The following is an 18,200-nucleotide window of genomic DNA, read 5'->3' on the forward strand; positions in this document are numbered from 1 at the left end:
GAAGAATATTTCTACAGAATTCCACAGGTATCATTTATTGACAACACTGGAAGAAAATTTCTACAGAATTCCACAGGTATCATTTATTGACAACACTGGAAGAAAATTTCTACAGAATTCCACAGGTATCATTTATTGACAACACTGGAAGAAAATTTCTACAGAATTCCACAGGTATCATTTATTGACAACACTGTGGAAGAAAATTTCTTCAGAATTCCACAGGTATCATTTATTGACAACACTGGAAGAAAATTTCTACAGAATTCCACAGGTATCATTTATTGACAACACTGGAAGAAAAACATCCACAGGTATCATTTAGAATTCCACAGGTATCATTTATTGACAACACTGTGGAAGAAAATTTCTTCAGAATTCCACAGGTATCATTTATTGACAACACTGGAAGAAAATTTGACAACACCTACAGAATTCCACAGGTATCATTTATTGACAACACTGGAAGAAAATTTCTACAGAATTCCACAGGTATCATTTATTGACAACACTGTGGAAGAAAATTTCTACAACTTATTTTTAAACATTAGTGTCGATATTTTAAATGGTTACACGACTTCAAAATCAATCTTAAAAAAAGTATACGTTGTAATTGATTTCAAGGACATATGCCGTTAAATAAGCAAACCTGAATATCCAATTGCTAATATCAGAGAACATCAGAAAGCGACATCGATCAAAACTTTGTCTCATTTACTTTATACTGATAAATAATAAATTTGCCTTCGCTAGAAAAACCTCCCTTGTGACATAAAAAATTCATACCAGAAATGAAGTATGAAATTTCTCTCCAGCAAGGGAACAGTTAAACAGATCTGTCACTGTGTGGATGGGCCATTCATATGAAATAGTGATAGTCGGGGCATGAACAAAAACTCAACTCCTTGGTGACTAACACTTTCATTTTCATGGTACATAAGATCACATATCCGAGAAACACATCCACTGATGATCTGCGGAGTACGAATCACATTTCCTCGAGGACTCTATTTGTTGACTCTGAAGTCACATACCCAGGAAATGAAAGATTCACATGATCTCAGAATATCACAATTAAAACTGTAGTATATGTGGTGATACAACTCTAAGAATCTTGGATCATGAAACAGAAAAATCACCTGTCCCAGGAAAGTAAATCCTAATATGATGCTTGGAGTTACGTTATATTGCCCTAAGAAATTAGAGTGACACATGCTCACTAAGCTGAAAGACATACAATGACGGGCAGAGTAATATTGTAATAATACAGGCTGTTCTGTCACAGCTATTAGAAAAGGGGAGTCATATTCCAAGAACTGTGATATTGTAGGATTACTTGTAGCAGAATGAGAGTCATATATTCTAAGGACTGTTATCTTGTAGGATTCCTTGTAGCAGAACTAGAGTCACATTATACAGAGTTATCTTCCCTGCTCCTTTGTGTAGTCACATATCTCAAACACTAAACAATGGACTATTGTCACAATATTTATCCACAAATAAGTCCATGCTTAATAATAACATGATTATTTCAAAAACAGATCAAAAGAAATATTTCATTGTCCTGCAGTAAACTCCCTTATTTGAATAAAGCTTACATTTCAACCCCTTGGACTGTTGCACAATAAATACTCTATTGTAGTAGAAATCAAAATAAGGTAAGTTGTACATGTTAGACAACAGCCAAGGGTTTATAATAGGATTATTGTTGGGTATGCAGTTAATGGTCTGTGATGTAGGTGAATTCACACAGATTTTCCAATTAAAGATCAACTCTTTTACAGGTACACTATTATACAAATGTGTAGACTAGAGCAATCTATGACATTGATACTTATACTCACTTTAAATGATATTCAGTGGCTGGTTTCAAATCTTTTAGTGTAATTTCTGTTGCATCACCCCTGAAACAATGTAAAAGGTTACCTCACAGGAAAATCATGACAATTATGAACACTTCCAAATACAAAATAAATCAAGATTTATAATGCCATGAAAAGAGGGAAAAGAATTTGGAACTGGTCAGTAAGATGTTAGGTAGTTTCATCAACTGATAAAAAGCTACTCTCATCTTCCGTTACCCTCAATGTATTAATGCTACTGTAGATACAATGATATCTACTATCACAAATAGTCACAAAAAAGATATATATATTTATTCTATTACACAATTCTCTGATAATTTCAGCTGTTCAGGATATCACTTCCATTCCTGTAATGACTGAATGTGGGATAAATTGATTCTATGTGCACAGCCTTGTGCTGGCTGACGTTAATACACCCAACAATTTGATTTTGTCTCATTTGTGTACCTGTAATTGTGCTGGTTTGGAGAGACAGGGAAAGCACCTAACTTGAATGTAATAAAACTGGCTGTAAGATTATTGCCAGCAACTGCACATCAGGGCCAAGTTTGCCCTAAAAATTCAATACTTGCAAGGTATTTGAAATCCTAACACATTACCTAAATTGCTAGATAAACTCTGTTTCTTTTGCTCTGCCTTACGTTCTCTACATCAAAAGTTCCATTACTTTATTTTTGTCAAAGGGAATGTTAAAGAAAAAGCAATATATTTCAATTTGTTCAACTGACTATTTCTAGAATTACTGTTTTCCAAACTAAAGACAATGATAGAGTAAATTCTCTTACATCCTACTACTCCTGTAGGAATTAAAGTCTGTTGCTGAAATTTGGTCTGAAGCATTCTTGGGTGAAGAGGAATCAATTTTGATAAGTGAGCGATACAGGCAATATGCCTCTTTTGTTTAAAAATCCTAGTCCTCCTGTAGAAATGAACAGATATTGCCCAAATTTGGTCTGAAGCATTCCTGGGTGAAGTGAAATCAATCTAATTTAAAACTCAGGTCTCGGCCCTCTTTGTATAGGACTTTTACTTACGAGTAGACCAACTTATATTTGCCATCCTTTCCTTTATCAGACAACAGAAGCTCATACTGGAACTCCGCTGCTTCTATCACAAACTCATTCTGATCATATTCTGGTGGTGCCAGGTGAATTAAGGCACTTCTTGCTTCCACTTCTGTTACCTGTAATAAAGTCAGGAGAATTACTGGTAAGTACAAAAATATCAAGGTTCTAACATTCTAGTGTTGTTTGTCTGAACTACCCCTGGTTCTAACATTCTAGTGTTGCTTTTCTGACCTACCCCTGGTAACATTCTAGTGTTGTTTGTCTGAACTACCCCTGGTTCTAACATTCTAGTGTTGTTTTTCTGACCTACCCCTGGTTCTAACATTCTAGTGTTGTTTTTCTGACCTACCCCTGGTTCTAACATTCTAGTGTTGTTTTTCTGATCTACCCCTGGTTCTAACATTCTAGTGTTGTTTTTCTGACCTACCCCTGGTTCTAACATTCTAGGGCTGTTTTTCTGACCTACCCCTGGTTCTAACATTCTAGTGTTGTTTTTCTGACCTACCCCTGGTTCTAACATTCTAGGGCTGTTTTTCTGACCTACCCCTGGTTCTAACATTCTAGGGCTGTTTTTCTGACCTACCCCTGGTTCTAACATTCTAGGGATGTTTGTCTGACCTACCCCTGGTTCTAACATTCTAGTGTTGTTTGTCTGAACTACCCCTGGTTCTAACATTCTAGGGCTGTTTTTCTGACCTACCCCTGGTTCTAACATTCTAGTGTTGTTTTTCTGAACTACCCCTGGTTCTAACATTCTAGGGCTGTTTTTCTGACCTACCCCTGGTTCAGGCATGTTAGATAATTGGTGTTGAATGATCTTCCTTTCTTCTTCTAGGTCCTGTCCTGTGTCTACTGGGGGTGTGTTGGTTATGCTTCCTGGCTGGATCTCTCCATTTACTGTAAATTTAGATAATTAATCATTAAAAACAATTCAAACCTAAAAAAAATGACATTGATGTAACAATGGAACCAAATATGAGTAAAACAATTAAAATGATGTATATGGTGCCCCCTCCCCCTCTCAAAAAAAAAAACTTTGTAAGAATCTACTGTGTACATATTCTCATTTATGATTATTACAATTATCCTGAATGTTCTCACTAATGCTTTAGTTTGTGTTATATTGTTAGAACTAGATACCCATATCTGTGATGGTGTTAACATGAAAATTCCCATCACTAAACTTCTCTAAAATGATGTGCGAGGTACTACTTTTTTTCACATATTTTTTATTACTACTTTTTTTCACATATTTTTTTATTAACTTATCTGCACAAATAAATGTTTTCTTACACAAAGGAAATGTTTTTCTTTGCCAGATCAAGCTGTTTAAATGTTGCATTAGAAATGATTTCAGGAATACTGTAACAGTAGATAACAAAAGTAATGTACACACTAACATTCCCAGAGGAGAGAGATGAAGGGATATGTCTGTTTTGTTCTGGTGCAGCCATTAGAAGTTGACAGTAAATGTGTTAGAAATTTGATATCCTGTTTTATTTATTCTGTGATCAACACAACAGTATCAGTTTCAAGAGCTTTTCTCCACCTGGCTGAACATGTTGCTGCTCCCAATCTTTTAATATAAATTCTGTTCCCAACCTTTTTATTTTAATTCTATTAATCTGTTTCCTCTAAATAAAATTCACACACATTATATAAACTACTAAATAGGTTAGGATCTGCTTGTTGAAAGTTCATTAAGTCATTGGCAGAAAGTATGTCAGGAAACAGTGCACTAGAGGACTCAGTGAGACATGGAACTATGTACAGCAGGATGTTACATTGATGAGATTTGAAATCGAAAAGGTTATATTAAATTTGTTAAAAATCCAGAACAAGACAATAATATGATGTAATTATACATTGTTAAGAAATCAAAGTAAATTAAGGTTTTGATCAGCAGATCATAAATGTTATACAACAGACATATGTCATGTGCCCCTGAATCATCAGAACAGTAGCTACATAGCATAATGCATACATTTTATTTTCATTATAATATTTTAATAGAAATTATAAAATCATTTGAAAAAACAAAAACAACAAGATTACACAAAAACACTTGAACATAAAGTTTAGAGAATAATATGAAAATTGCAATATCACATTAGGCATCAAGAAATTGGAAAGACGAAAGATCCTCCAATCAATAGAGTAACGAGCCAGTGTAGGGAACGTTTGTCTCCAGATCATAACAACTCTTCATGAAGAATGATTCAGTGGTTTGTGACTGGCACGTGATAAATATCATCGAGGTGCATGTCATTGACCGAGATTCTGGCAAGCCCTGAGAAGACCTAAACATGTTAACACAAGTGGATGAAAGTTTCATGAAAAAAAATAGTGTCTAATTTATTATGGAATCCTTACATCTTAAAAATATCAATTCATGATAAACTTAGCAAAATTATTTAGTGGGATGAAAAAAAAAAACAAAAAAAATGACCCAACCCCTAAGGATAAAAAAAAATTTCTAATGAAATATTTATGCTTGATTCAATTCATTGAAATATATATAAATATATGAATTAATGGTTGAAAACATTTCCTGCCAGTAGATTTTTCATCATCACTGTTATCAGTTCTATCAGGAGAAAAATTCAGCATGTCTTTATTGTATCAGTTGTTTATGGAAATGAAACTTTCTCATTTTTTTTCAGTGAAGTAGAATGACAATAAACTTGGAAAAAATTAATTTGATATGAAAGGAAATTAAAAAATAAAATAAATAATTTTCTCTTCTACACTGACTGATATCCAGAAGTGTTAAAATAGCAAGCTTAATTTATTATTTTCATATCTGAAAATCCACAAAAAGAAAAAATCCCAGATTTTCACCTCTGAATGAGTACCCGATGACCTTTACCAACCTGCTGACAGCCAGGTACATCCCCTATTGACCAAGGCCTACCACGACTTTTTGTGGGGAAAGTGTGAGTTTTATTCTAGACATACTTGTGGTTTTACTGTCTGGATTTAAACATGACTCGACAGAAGAATTGGAAAAGACAGGTGATTTAAACCACATATGAATGGCAATCAACAGGTGTTACACAGGTAACACAGAAAAAGTGAAGGATCAAATTTCCCAAGTCCTGGTTATTTTACTGATAAATGATTATGTATTTGTATATATTATATTAATTCCTTTTTTTTTTTTTTAACTTTTTTCCTAAAAATGATATAGGGGTATAGCAGTAACTACTGCAACAGTTACCATTATATCATCTATATTACATTCAACACAGTTAAATGGACATCACCATCACCATAATTATATGGACATCACTATCACTACAGTTACAGAGATATTATAATCACTATCATTACAGATATACTACTATCACTATAGTTACTGGGATATTACAATCACTAAAGTTGCTGAGAAATAGTGTCATTACACTTGCAGAAGAAAATTGAAACCCAATTAGTTTACAGCAATGTTCCCTTTTACAGATACTCCTTGATTTCTATCCCTGTAAATGTTCCTTTTACAGATACTCCTTGATTTCTATCCCTGTAAATGTTCCTTTTACAGATACTCCTTGATTTATATCCCTGTAAATGTTCCCTTTTACAGATACTCCTTGATTTCTATCCCTGTAAATGTTCCTTGATTTCTATTTAAATGTTCCCTTTTGATTTCTATCCCTGTAAATGTTTCCTTTTACAGATACTCTTTGATTTCCATCCCTGTTCCCTTTTATAATATTCCTTGATTTCTATCCCTGTAAATGTTCCTTTTACAGATACTCCTTGATTTCTATCCCTGTAAATGTTCCCTTTTATAGATACTCCTTGATTTCCATCCCTGTAAATGTTTCCTTTTACAGATACTCCTTGATTTCTATCCCTGTAAATGTTCCTTTTACAGATACTCCTTGATTTCTATCCCTGTAAATGTTCCTTTTACAGATACTCCTTGATTTCTATCCCTGTAAATGTTCCCTTTTATAGATACTCCTTGATTTCCATCCCTGTAAATGTTCCCTTTTATAGATAATCCTTGATTTCCATCCCTGTAAATGTTCCCTTTTACAGATACTCTTTGATTTCCATCCCTGTAAATGTTCCTTTTACAAATACTCCTTGATTTTTATCCCTGTAAATGTTTCCTTTTACAGATACTCCTTGATTTCTATCCCTGTAAATGTTTCCTTTTACAGATAATCCTTGATTTCTATCCCTGTAAATGTTTCCTTTTACAGATACTCCTTGATTTCTATCCCTGTAAATGTTCCCTTTTACAGATACTCCTTGATTTCTATCCCTGTAAATGTTCCTTTTACAGATACTCCTTGATTTCTATCCCTGTAAATGTTCCCTTTTATAGATACTCCTTGATTTCCATCCCTGTAAATGTTCCTTTTACAGATACTCCTTGATTTCTATCCCTGTAAATGTTCCCTTTTATAGATAATCCTTGATTTCCATCCCTGTAAATGTTCCCTTTTACAGATACTCCTTGATTTCTATCCCTGTAAATGTTCCCTTTGTAAATGTTCCCTTTTACAGATACTCCTTGATTTCTATCCCTGTAAATGTTCCCTTTTATAGATACTCCTTGATTTCTATCCCTGTAAATGTTTCCTTTTATAGATACTCCTTGATTTCTATCCCTGTAAATGTTCCCTTTTATAGATATTCCTTGATTTCCATCCCTGTAAATGTTCCCTTTTACAGATACTCCTTGATTTCCAACACTGTAAATGTTCCTTTTACAGATACTCCTTGATTTCTATCCCTGTAAATGTTCCTTTTACAGATACTCCTTGATTTCTATCCCTGTAAATGTTTCCTTTTACAGATACTCCTTGATTTCTATCCCTGTAAATGTTCCCTTTTATAGATACTCCTTGATTTCCATCCCTGTAAATGTTCCCTTTTATAGATAATTCTTGATTTCTATCCCTGTAAATGTTCCCTTTTACAGATACTCCTTGATTTCCATCCCCGTAAATGTTCCTTTTACAGATACTCCTTGATTTCTATCCCTGTAAATGTTCCTTTTACAGATACTCCTTGATTTCTATCCCTGTAAATGTTCCTTTTACAGATACTCCTTGATTTCCATCCCTGTAAATGTTCCCTTTTACAGATACTCCTTGATTTCTATCCCTGTAAATGTTCCTTTTACAAATACTCCTTGATTTCTATCCCTGTAAATGTTTCCTTTTACAGATACTCTTTGATTTCCATCCCTGTAAATGTTCCCTTTTATAGATATTCCTTGATTTCTATCCCTGTAAATGTTCCTTTTACAGATACTCCTTGATTTCTATCCCTGTAAATGTTCCTTTTACAGATACTCCTTGATTTCTATCCCTGTAAATGTTCCCTTTTATAGATACTCCTTGATTTCTATCCCTGTAAATGTTCCTTTTACAGATACTCCTTGATTTCTATCCCTGTAAATGTTCCTTTTACAGATACTCCTTGATTTCTATCCCTGTAAATGTTCCTTTTACAGATACTCCTTGATTTCTATCCCTGTACATGTTTCCTTTTACAGATACTCCTTGATTTCTATCCCTGTAAATGTTCCTTTTACAGATACTCCTTGATTTCCATCCCTGTAAATGTTCCCTTTTATAGATAATCCTTGATTTCTATCCCTGTAAATGTTCCCTTTTACAGATACTCCTTGATTTCTATCCCTGTAAATGTTCCTTTTACAGATACTCCTGGATATTCACCACTATCTTTTTCAAAGTTCTTATTCTTTACCATTCTTGATAATTATGTAAAATATTAATCAAACGTTTTATTTTGATATATTGTCTTTTAGATTTCACATATCTTTACAGTTCATTAGATTGTTAATTTTACAAATTCACATGAAACATTTTAGGGCAAGACTAAATAAATAAACTAGGGCCATATGTGATAAAATATTTGCCAACTCATCAGAATTTGTAGACAGAGTGTATGACTAATAGTACAAGTTACAGTCAGCCTTAAGGCTCAATGTACCTACGTAACATAACACTGCTCCATAATAATCACTTTATGACCAAGAATTTCTGATGTTTCCCATCCTCAATAAAAAAACAGAACCTCACTCGCAATGTTAACTGAAAAAATATAGCTATAACATATAATTTGGATTTATTACTGACATCCTTCAGGTCATTTTGATGGCCCCAGTTTTCTTACATTTCATTGAACAGTACACACTCCAACAACATCAGGCTGCAAGTAGTGGATTTCCTATATCAAACATGTAAGGTTAAGCCTTTAAAAAACTAACACTTGTGTGCACTTACAAGGATTACATCCTTAATCTACAAACACCTGAGTAAACCTTTACAAGTGTAACACCTGAGAACACAATTACAAGTGTAACACTCGTGTACACCTTTACAACTATAACACCTGTGTACACCTTTACAAGTGTAACACCCGTGTACACCTTTACAACTATAACACCCGTGTACACCTTTACAACTATAACACCTGTGTACACCTTTACAACTATAACACCTGTGTACACCTTTACAACTATAACACCTGTGTACACCTTTACAACTATAACAACTGTGTACAACTTTACAACTATAACATCCGTGTACACCTTTACAACTATAACATCCATGTACACCTTTACAACTATAACATCCGTGTACACCTTTACAACAATAACACCCGAGTACACCTTTACAACTATAACATCCGTGTACACCTTTACAAGTGTAACACTCGTGTACACCTTTACAACTATAACACACGTGTACACCTTTACAACTATAACACCTGTGTATACAATACAAGTATAACACATGTGTGAACCTTTACAACTATAACATTGTGTACACTTTTATCATAAGTGACACACCTGTGCATACATTTACAAGTGTATACGATATAAGTATAAAGATGTACACAAGTGGTATACTTGTGTACACCTCTACAAGTGTGATATTTGAGTTTACAAATGTAACATCTGTGTATACCTTTATGGGTGTAACAAGTGTATACACCTTTACCGGTGTAACACTTCTGTATACCTTTACATCAGTTATACCTGTGTTCACCTTTACAAGTATAACACACATGTACACCTTTACGGGTGTAACACTTCTGTATACCTTTACATAAGTAATACCTGTGTACATCTTTAAAATATAACACCTGTGTTCACCTTTAAAAGTGTAACACCTGTGTATACATTCACAAGTGTAACACCTGTGTATACATTCACAAGTGTAACACCTGTACAGTATTACAGGTGAGTGTCTGACAACACATTTAGAGTATACCTTGACTTTCCCTGCAGTGCTATACCACCTGTGAACATACTCCTGTTTTTCTTTAACAAGGCTCTCTGTTGGACCAATTTCGGATCTGGTTTGGACATTTGCCAAATAGAAGTTCCCGGAAATGATTTTGCAACCCTCAATCTATATCTCACATGATGGGATACACACAGACTTTATGGTATTTGAGCATCTGATGTTATAGATACAACACAGCCATGCTGGCAAAGACAGTAGCAAAGAGCAACAGCATCGGTAACATATCTTGTATGTTAAGTAAGCCTTACTAGAAAGACGATTAAACAATGCTCAGTTCCACTTATAAACCCTTTTATATTATACCAATGGTAAAATGGAACAGAACATTTTAAGTGGTTACAATGTGAGTAAGCAATTGTCTATTTTGTTTTGTCTGAAAATTGACCATCAATCAGGACTATAAATAGTTATCTTTTCAATATCTTGTTTGGTCATCACAGGTAACCATCAGTTGATCTTAGCAGATAAAAAAGATCTTGCTAGTAGACAAGATATCTCCCTCATGTCTCCTCACATCCTAGCCAGTCAAATTTCTTTAAAATGAATGAATCAATCCAAATTTAAAGTTTAGGCTCAACCCACTGTTACCATGATATGTAGCCCAAGAATACCAGCGAGTGACTGCTTGCCTTGAGCGACTATCTTACAGAAGGCACATGTGCATACTGATCACTGAAAGCTAAATACCTGGTTATGTCCTGGCATTAAGCCAGGTAGCATACACCCAAATTTTGAACTGGTTTGACCCCTGACAACTAAGGGAAATAACTATGTAGGAATTGAGAGTGATTTTGAATTATTCTGATTTTGAACATTGAAGATGAAAAAAATCATTCTCAATTTCCCCATCCCCCTGCCTCTATCTAATCATTAATACAAAGAGGAAAATGCTTTAAACAGAGGATTGAAACATGAGGTATCTTTTAAATCATTTGACACCCCCCTTTTTTTCCTCCAGCGTAAAACACAAGGGAAGTAACTCCTATCACAGCACATCTGTCACTAAATGACCCATGGCAGGTCTGTGCATCTAGAAAAGAGTGATGAATGAGTTTGAACTGGACGTGGTGCTGGTATATATTGTCTAATAATGGATTGTTTTGGCAGTGTGTTAACATAACTTAACTCAACTATGATGATTTATTACTATCATGACAGGTTCCAGGTTTTTTTCCCATTTTACTTGTATTGTCTCATTACAATAGTTTTATATCTCTAGCCAAAATTTCATCTCCGAAGAAGTTGATAACTATTTCCGCGGAATTCTCTGTTCCCCTCCCCTCAAAAAACGCCTACTGCAAATATGTAACCAAGAAAAAATTATGAATTATTTTTGTAAAGATGTAATGGTATTTTCAGAATTCAGACATAACAGATGTCAGTGATTCCCTAATTCGTTGCGTTAAGCCATTTTGTCCCATCTTGGAGAATTAACTCCAACCCTGAACAATGCTAGTTTGTGACTGATGCAAACCTCATTCTGAATAGTGACAAGAATGCCTAGCCTGTCTATTTAGGTAAGTTTTTGATATAATACTTGTTTGTCTCATTGTGACCGTATGCAAGAATGATACTGTTTTGAAAGATGGCAACACTACTTATAGCACACCATTGCTAACAAGGGTTGCAGGTAAATCGTTAGACAATTTGAAGCAATCGCAAAGCTAGCTGGAGTACTAACATCTATTTCAAGGTGATGTGACAATAGGCTGAAACCATAACTGTGTTTCAATTAGCTTAAAAAGGAAAACGATAATGGCTTTGTTTTTTTTTATGTGTATGGTGTTGTCCTCTAATCAATTTAGCATAACTCTGATCTCAAATATATATTAAACATTAAAATAAGGTATGACTTTGACTTGACTTTGACCTCAACTTTACACTTAATATAACTATCCTGACCTCAACTTTACACTTAATATAACTATCCTGACCTCAACTTTACACTTAATATAACTATCTATTTCATTTATTTATCTATTTCACATCCACTATCACTGCCTTTTGGCCTTTCAGTGGATGAGGTTAATATGACCATAACCATAAGCTCTATAATGGTCATGACCTTGACCTCTACTGGAGTTTAGGTATCACTTTGACCTTTAAAGTTTGGCTTGACTGAATATAGTTATTAGATATGTAACTTTAATCTTACCTTTAGGCTTAGTAGATCGCCGGGGAGGTGGCCTTTGGTTGTAAAATCCTTCCTCCAGTCTCTGATAATACTTTTTCCGTACTTTCTCTCTCTGCCGATTTGTTCTGTTCTCCATTGAACTTTGTTGACTTGGTCCTAGAAAAAAGTTTGAAAAAAATCCAAAATCAATCACCAGTATACATATTGATCAATAGATCAATGTCTGTACATAAGTGGATAGTTTGATAAGTGGATCAATGTCTGTACATATAGTGGATTGTTTGATGAGTGGATCAATGTCTGTACATTAAGTGGATGGTTGGATGAGTGGATCAATGTCTGTACATGAATGGTTTAGTCTGTGCATTAAGTGGATGGTTTGATCAGAAGATCAATGTCTGTACATTAAGTGGATGGTTTGATGAGTGGATCAATGTCTGTACATCAAGTGGATGGTTTGATGAGTGGATCAATGTCTGTACATTAAGTGGATGGTTTGATCAGTAGATCAATGTCTGTACATTAAGTGGATGGTTTGATCAGTAGATCAATGTCTGTACATTAAGTGGATGGTTTGATAAGTGGATCAATGTCTGTACATTAAGTGGATGGTTTGATGAGTGGATCAATGTCTGTACATTAAGTGGATGGTTTGATGAGTGGATAAATGTTTGTACATAAATCAGAAGGTTCACTATGTAAATATCATTTAACAGATAGACACTATTTTCTTTATGTGAAATTTTCGCTTGTTTCCAAGAAAGCTAATCACATATGACTAACAATATTGTTTTTTTTTACATAGAGAAAGGTTTTGTTTCTCTCTTGAACTTGACACAAACAGCTATTAAAACAAGTATAGTTATGCAAATAAAAATATATATGGTAACCTAGGATTAAACTAAGGATATTGGACTAGAAAGAAAATGATGTATTGTGACTGGTAAATCAAAGTGATTGATTTTAATCACTGCATTTACCTAAGCTTGACATTTCCTGCCAAAAGGTCATCTGGGCGAGACAAGCCATTATACTGATCAATAATTACACCTGTCACCACAGCCTACAGCAACAGGATTGTATGTTCAGTATCAATACATTCAGTTCTAATTACTCTTCAACTGCCAAGATGTAATACATTTAGATAAACTCCTCAACTACCTGTTAAAACTATAATATACCACTGGACTTATTCTAATCTGACACCAAGTGAGACACAGTATACTGGTCAGATTAACCTGTCTAATCTGACACCAAGTGAGACACTGTATACTGGTCAGATTAACCTGTCTAATCTGACACCAAGTGAGACACAGTATACTGGTCAGATTAACCTGTCTAATCTGACACCAAGTGAGACACAGTATACTGGTCAGATTAACCTGTCTAATCTGACACCAAGTGTGAAGCAGTATACTGATCAGATTGACCTGTCTAATCTGTGAGAGAAAATATACTGATCAGAATAACCTGTCTTATCTGACACTGTGATACAGTATACTACACTGTTTAATCTGTCTAATCTGTGTGAGAGACAGTATACTGGTCAGATTGACCTGTCTAATCTGTGTGAGAGACAGTATACTGGTCAGATTGACCTGTCTAATCTGTGTGAGAGACAGTATACTGGTCAGATTGACCTGTCTAATCTGTGTGAGAGACAGTATACTGGTCAGATAACCCTGTCTAATCTGACACCAAGTGTGAAGCAGTATACTGATCAGATTGACCTGTCTAATCTGTGTGAGAGACAGTATACTGGTCAGATTGACCTGTCTAATCTGTGTGAGAGACAGTATACTGGTCAGATTGACCTGTCTAATCTGTGTGAGAGACAGTATACTGATCAGAATAACCTGTCTTATCTGACACTGTGATACAGTATACTAGATATGTCTAATCTGTGTGAGAGACAGTATACTGGTCAGATTGACCTGTCTAATCTGTGTGAGAGACAGTATACTGGAGAGTTAACCTATAAACAATGAGGGGCAATTACATATGCAGTTCAGGAAAACACAACTTGATGTCATGACAATAAAGCTTACAATGTAGGAAAAAAAAACTAGTGGAGTACCAACAGAGATCTCTGAACAAGACTAATATCATAAGAAAAAATAAATTAGGCATTACCCTGAATATATGGGGTCACATGAAAAACTTGTGATACATGTGAAATTGCTTCAATTCTTGTATTGCCATATCAAATTGAAAGGTGTTGAACATAATATCTTCACATTGCCAATATTTGCCAACAAGAGACATGAAATTATTTATAATAAGTTTCATTAAAATTTGTTTATTAATAAAGGTAAGAGAGCACTAAAAATGAAGAGTTTACAAACGAAGAGAACAAATGGAGAGTGTAGGGTATAACATATGACCCATCGTCGATCGACATATAAAAATCTGGATATGGGCAAGAAACAGGAGTAATCTGAAAAATACCTTTTACCACAAAGTATAGACAAAATTAGATTGATGGAGAAAATGCTTACATAAAAATGTCAATAAAAACTCATGTCAGCTACCTCAACCAACCAGAAGCCATGTAAGCTATCTGTATCTATCCCCTAGGTAACTAAACAGTAAGTTATCTGTATCTATCCCCTAGGTAACAAAACAAACTGACTTAGAAAGCAATGGCCATACCATGCTGTTCAACATTATACTAAAATTTTAACTCACAATAATCTCTTAAAAATGAAATTTGTATGTGTAATGTAAGTGGTCTAAAATGTAATGTAACTCAACAGTTTCAATCATTACATAATTCAAGTGTATAATGAAGTAATATTGATGTGTTATGTAACATAGATATTGACTGTAAGGAACGGTGTGCGTCCTCTCCCACACACATGGTAAAGTGCTGTTCGACTTACTACTCCCTTCTGGTTGGATCATTAGAACTGGAATCTAATGCATCAGCTATTTATTCAAGGGAACCTAAATACTTCCTAAATCACCTTGACCTTCAACCACTCTAGTAATTTTTTTTTTTGGAATGAGAACACATTTCCTACAGCATTCTCAAGAATTCCAGTTGTGTATGAATGGTTGACTTAACCTACATTGAATAACATCAATTTAATTCAGTTATTTCACTTCCCATTACCGTAGGGTTGCCATGGTATTACTGATGGTGTTAAATTACCAGGCAACAACATAAACATTCTACAGACAAATGAATTGTTTTAGGAAGTTTTCAAATAATGTTTTCATATTCTAATATCATGAAATGAATACTAAAGCAAATCTTTTGTTTACATATTTTATGTTTTTGACCTTTAAATGAACTTAGCATTCCTTTACTGGGCAAGTCCTGGTAGTAACATGACAAGAGATAAGAGAATAAACATATCCCAGGGATCATTGCTGGCCTCAATACTGTAGGTTTTTATACCCATATTTTTCTGAAATATTGTGGGATTTAAGATTGTATGATTTTGTTTTGTTGATCACCTACTCTCTGTACTTATATGTAGTTTTATTATTAAAACTGATAAAAATATCAAAAATGTGCTGTAGTGCTGAACATTGATATTTAGAGTCTAAAACGAAGAGCAAAGCATCAGAATTGAAAGTGGTCATCACTAACCAGCGTACTGAGTATTACTAAGTTATACAAAGTCATCACTAACCAGTGTATTGAGTATTACAAAGTTATACAAAGTCATCACTAACCAGCGTACTGAGTATTACTCAAGCTATACAAAGTCATCACTAACCAGCATACTGAGTATTACAAAGTTATAAAAGTCATCACTAACCAGCGTACTGAGTATTACAAAGTTATACAAAGTCATCACTAACCAGCATACTGTGTATTACAAAGTTATACAAAGTCATCACTAACCAGTGTACCAAGTATTACAAAGTTATACAAAGTCATCACTAACCAGCATACTGTGTATTACAAAGTTATACAAAGCCATCACTAACCAGCGTACCGAGTATTACAAAGTTATACAAAGCCATCACTTACCAGTGTTCTGAGTATTACAAAGTTATACAAAGTCATCACTAACCAGCATACTGTGTATTACAAAGTTATACAAAGTCATCAATAACCAGTGTTCTGAATATTACAAAGTTATACAAAGCCATCACTAACCAGTGTTCTGAGTATTACAAAGTTATACAAAGTCATCACTAAGCAGCGTACCGAGTATTACAAAGTTATACAAAGTCATCACTAAGCAGTGTACTGAGTATTACAAAGTTATACAAAGTCATCACTAACCAGTGTACTGAGTATTACTCAAGTTATACAAAGTCATCACTAAGCAGTGCACTGAGTATTACAAAGTTATACAAAGTCATCACTAACCAGCGTACTGAGTATTACTCAAGTTATACAAAGTCATCACTAACCAGTGTACTGAGTATTACAAAGTTATACAAAGTCATCACTCACCAACTCACTCACCAATGTACAGAGTATTATGTAAGAAATACATGTCCTGTGCTTGGTCCCACAAGCTAATGATGGTGTTATTTGGTGTTAATTTGGAGGGGGGAAAATTAAGTATATAATTAGTTTGTAACTGGATTTAATGCACTCTTCGGGTTACATGACCTTAAAATTCTGTTCTCAAGCATTTTATGGGAAAATTATTTCCTTGCGACATCAATTCAAGGTGATTTCTGAATTTTTAACAAGGCTGAAACAAGGTATTTTTATTTATTTTTTCTCCTTTTTCTGGACTACTTAAATAATGTCAAGGGATACTGGTAGACAAGGTAACCTCATTTAATGTTGATGAATCTGAATTGTCCAGTTTTTACTAGATGGAGTGAAAGTGGAGTAATTTTTAAGATGTCAGAGATTTCTTTTCTTATACCTTGCTTCAAAAAGAGTCAAACAAGGAATATTACATCAGTTAAACAAGTCTTCAAAAGTGCCAAACTAAATATAGATACAGTTAAATTTAAGTGAAAACTCCATTTGAGCCTTTAACAACTCAAATAAATACAACACCCTAATACAACTGGACCTCAGTTTAATTAAAAATTAAAGTCAGACAATTAAGAATAGAATATATTTGTATCTCCATCCTAATTTTAAGCAAAAATAAATGAAAAAAATCACCATGATTGTTGTGCTAACACAATGTGATCTAGATTTAATTTAGTGATATAAAAGTTCTCAGTTTGTAACTGTGACATAGCAAAAACATGAGATTGAAACGATATCTGATCCAGGCAAATATTGAAGGTCATTAGAGATATCACTTTATTTTTACAGTTACAGGCCACAGTATCAGTAGTGATTAGACTCTCTGTGTATAGCCTTGTACAGGTAAATGTAAAGGTACATGACCTGGGCCTATTTATAGAATGACCCTGATTGCTTATACAGAAAAGGCATTCAGAGTCTGTGACAAACTGTGTCACGCAATGAATAGTGGTTTTTACATAATGGGTCATACAGAAACTGAGACAGAATCCCTTCATGCTTGTGTAAGCATTGGAATTTCATTCAGATCCTAAACAACTGTGCTGTATGTCAGCAATATAATACATGTTGATTGCTTCAGTGAGGAGTCCTAAAGTGAAAATAGACAGCCTTACCTGATCAAAATCACCCTTGGCAACAAGAAAATAATGGTGCAAGTTAAGTAGGTTTGTTCTAGATAAGTCCAAAAATGACAGATTATTCAGTAGATCTTTACAGCTGTCATTATTATCTATACTAAGTCTGTTACTTTATCTCTGCTGATGTGTCACCCATATGCTTGATATTTACACAGGAAATGACATCACAAGGGAATTCCCCTTTACACCTGTTCTTACCGCAGACCACAGAAGAGTTCAATAAGTTAGGCAGACAATT

General features: G+C 34.3%; 1 protein-coding gene across 1 annotated transcript in view; it reads right to left on the reverse strand.

Moving 5' to 3' along the window:
- Positions 1-18,200, reverse strand: part of LOC132546132 (fibronectin type-III domain-containing protein 3A-like) — a 121,994-nt gene that overhangs the window by 16,038 nt on the left and 87,756 nt on the right. The window contains exons 4-7 of the mRNA XM_060209834.1: positions 12,386-12,520; positions 3,711-3,829; positions 2,900-3,048; positions 1,845-1,904 (exon numbers count right to left, since the gene is read on the reverse strand). Of these exons, the coding sequence (XP_060065817.1) occupies positions 1,845-1,904; positions 2,900-3,048; positions 3,711-3,829; positions 12,386-12,520 (463 nt within the window). The remainder of the gene's footprint in view (positions 1-1,844; positions 1,905-2,899; positions 3,049-3,710; positions 3,830-12,385; positions 12,521-18,200) is intronic.

Source organism: Ylistrum balloti, unplaced genomic scaffold (assembly GCF_031769215.1).
Source record: "Ylistrum balloti isolate Yb309-2 unplaced genomic scaffold, AGI_CSIRO_Ybal_v1 Utg369602, whole genome shotgun sequence".
Lineage (NCBI taxonomy): Eukaryota > Metazoa > Mollusca > Bivalvia > Pectinida > Pectinidae > Ylistrum > Ylistrum balloti.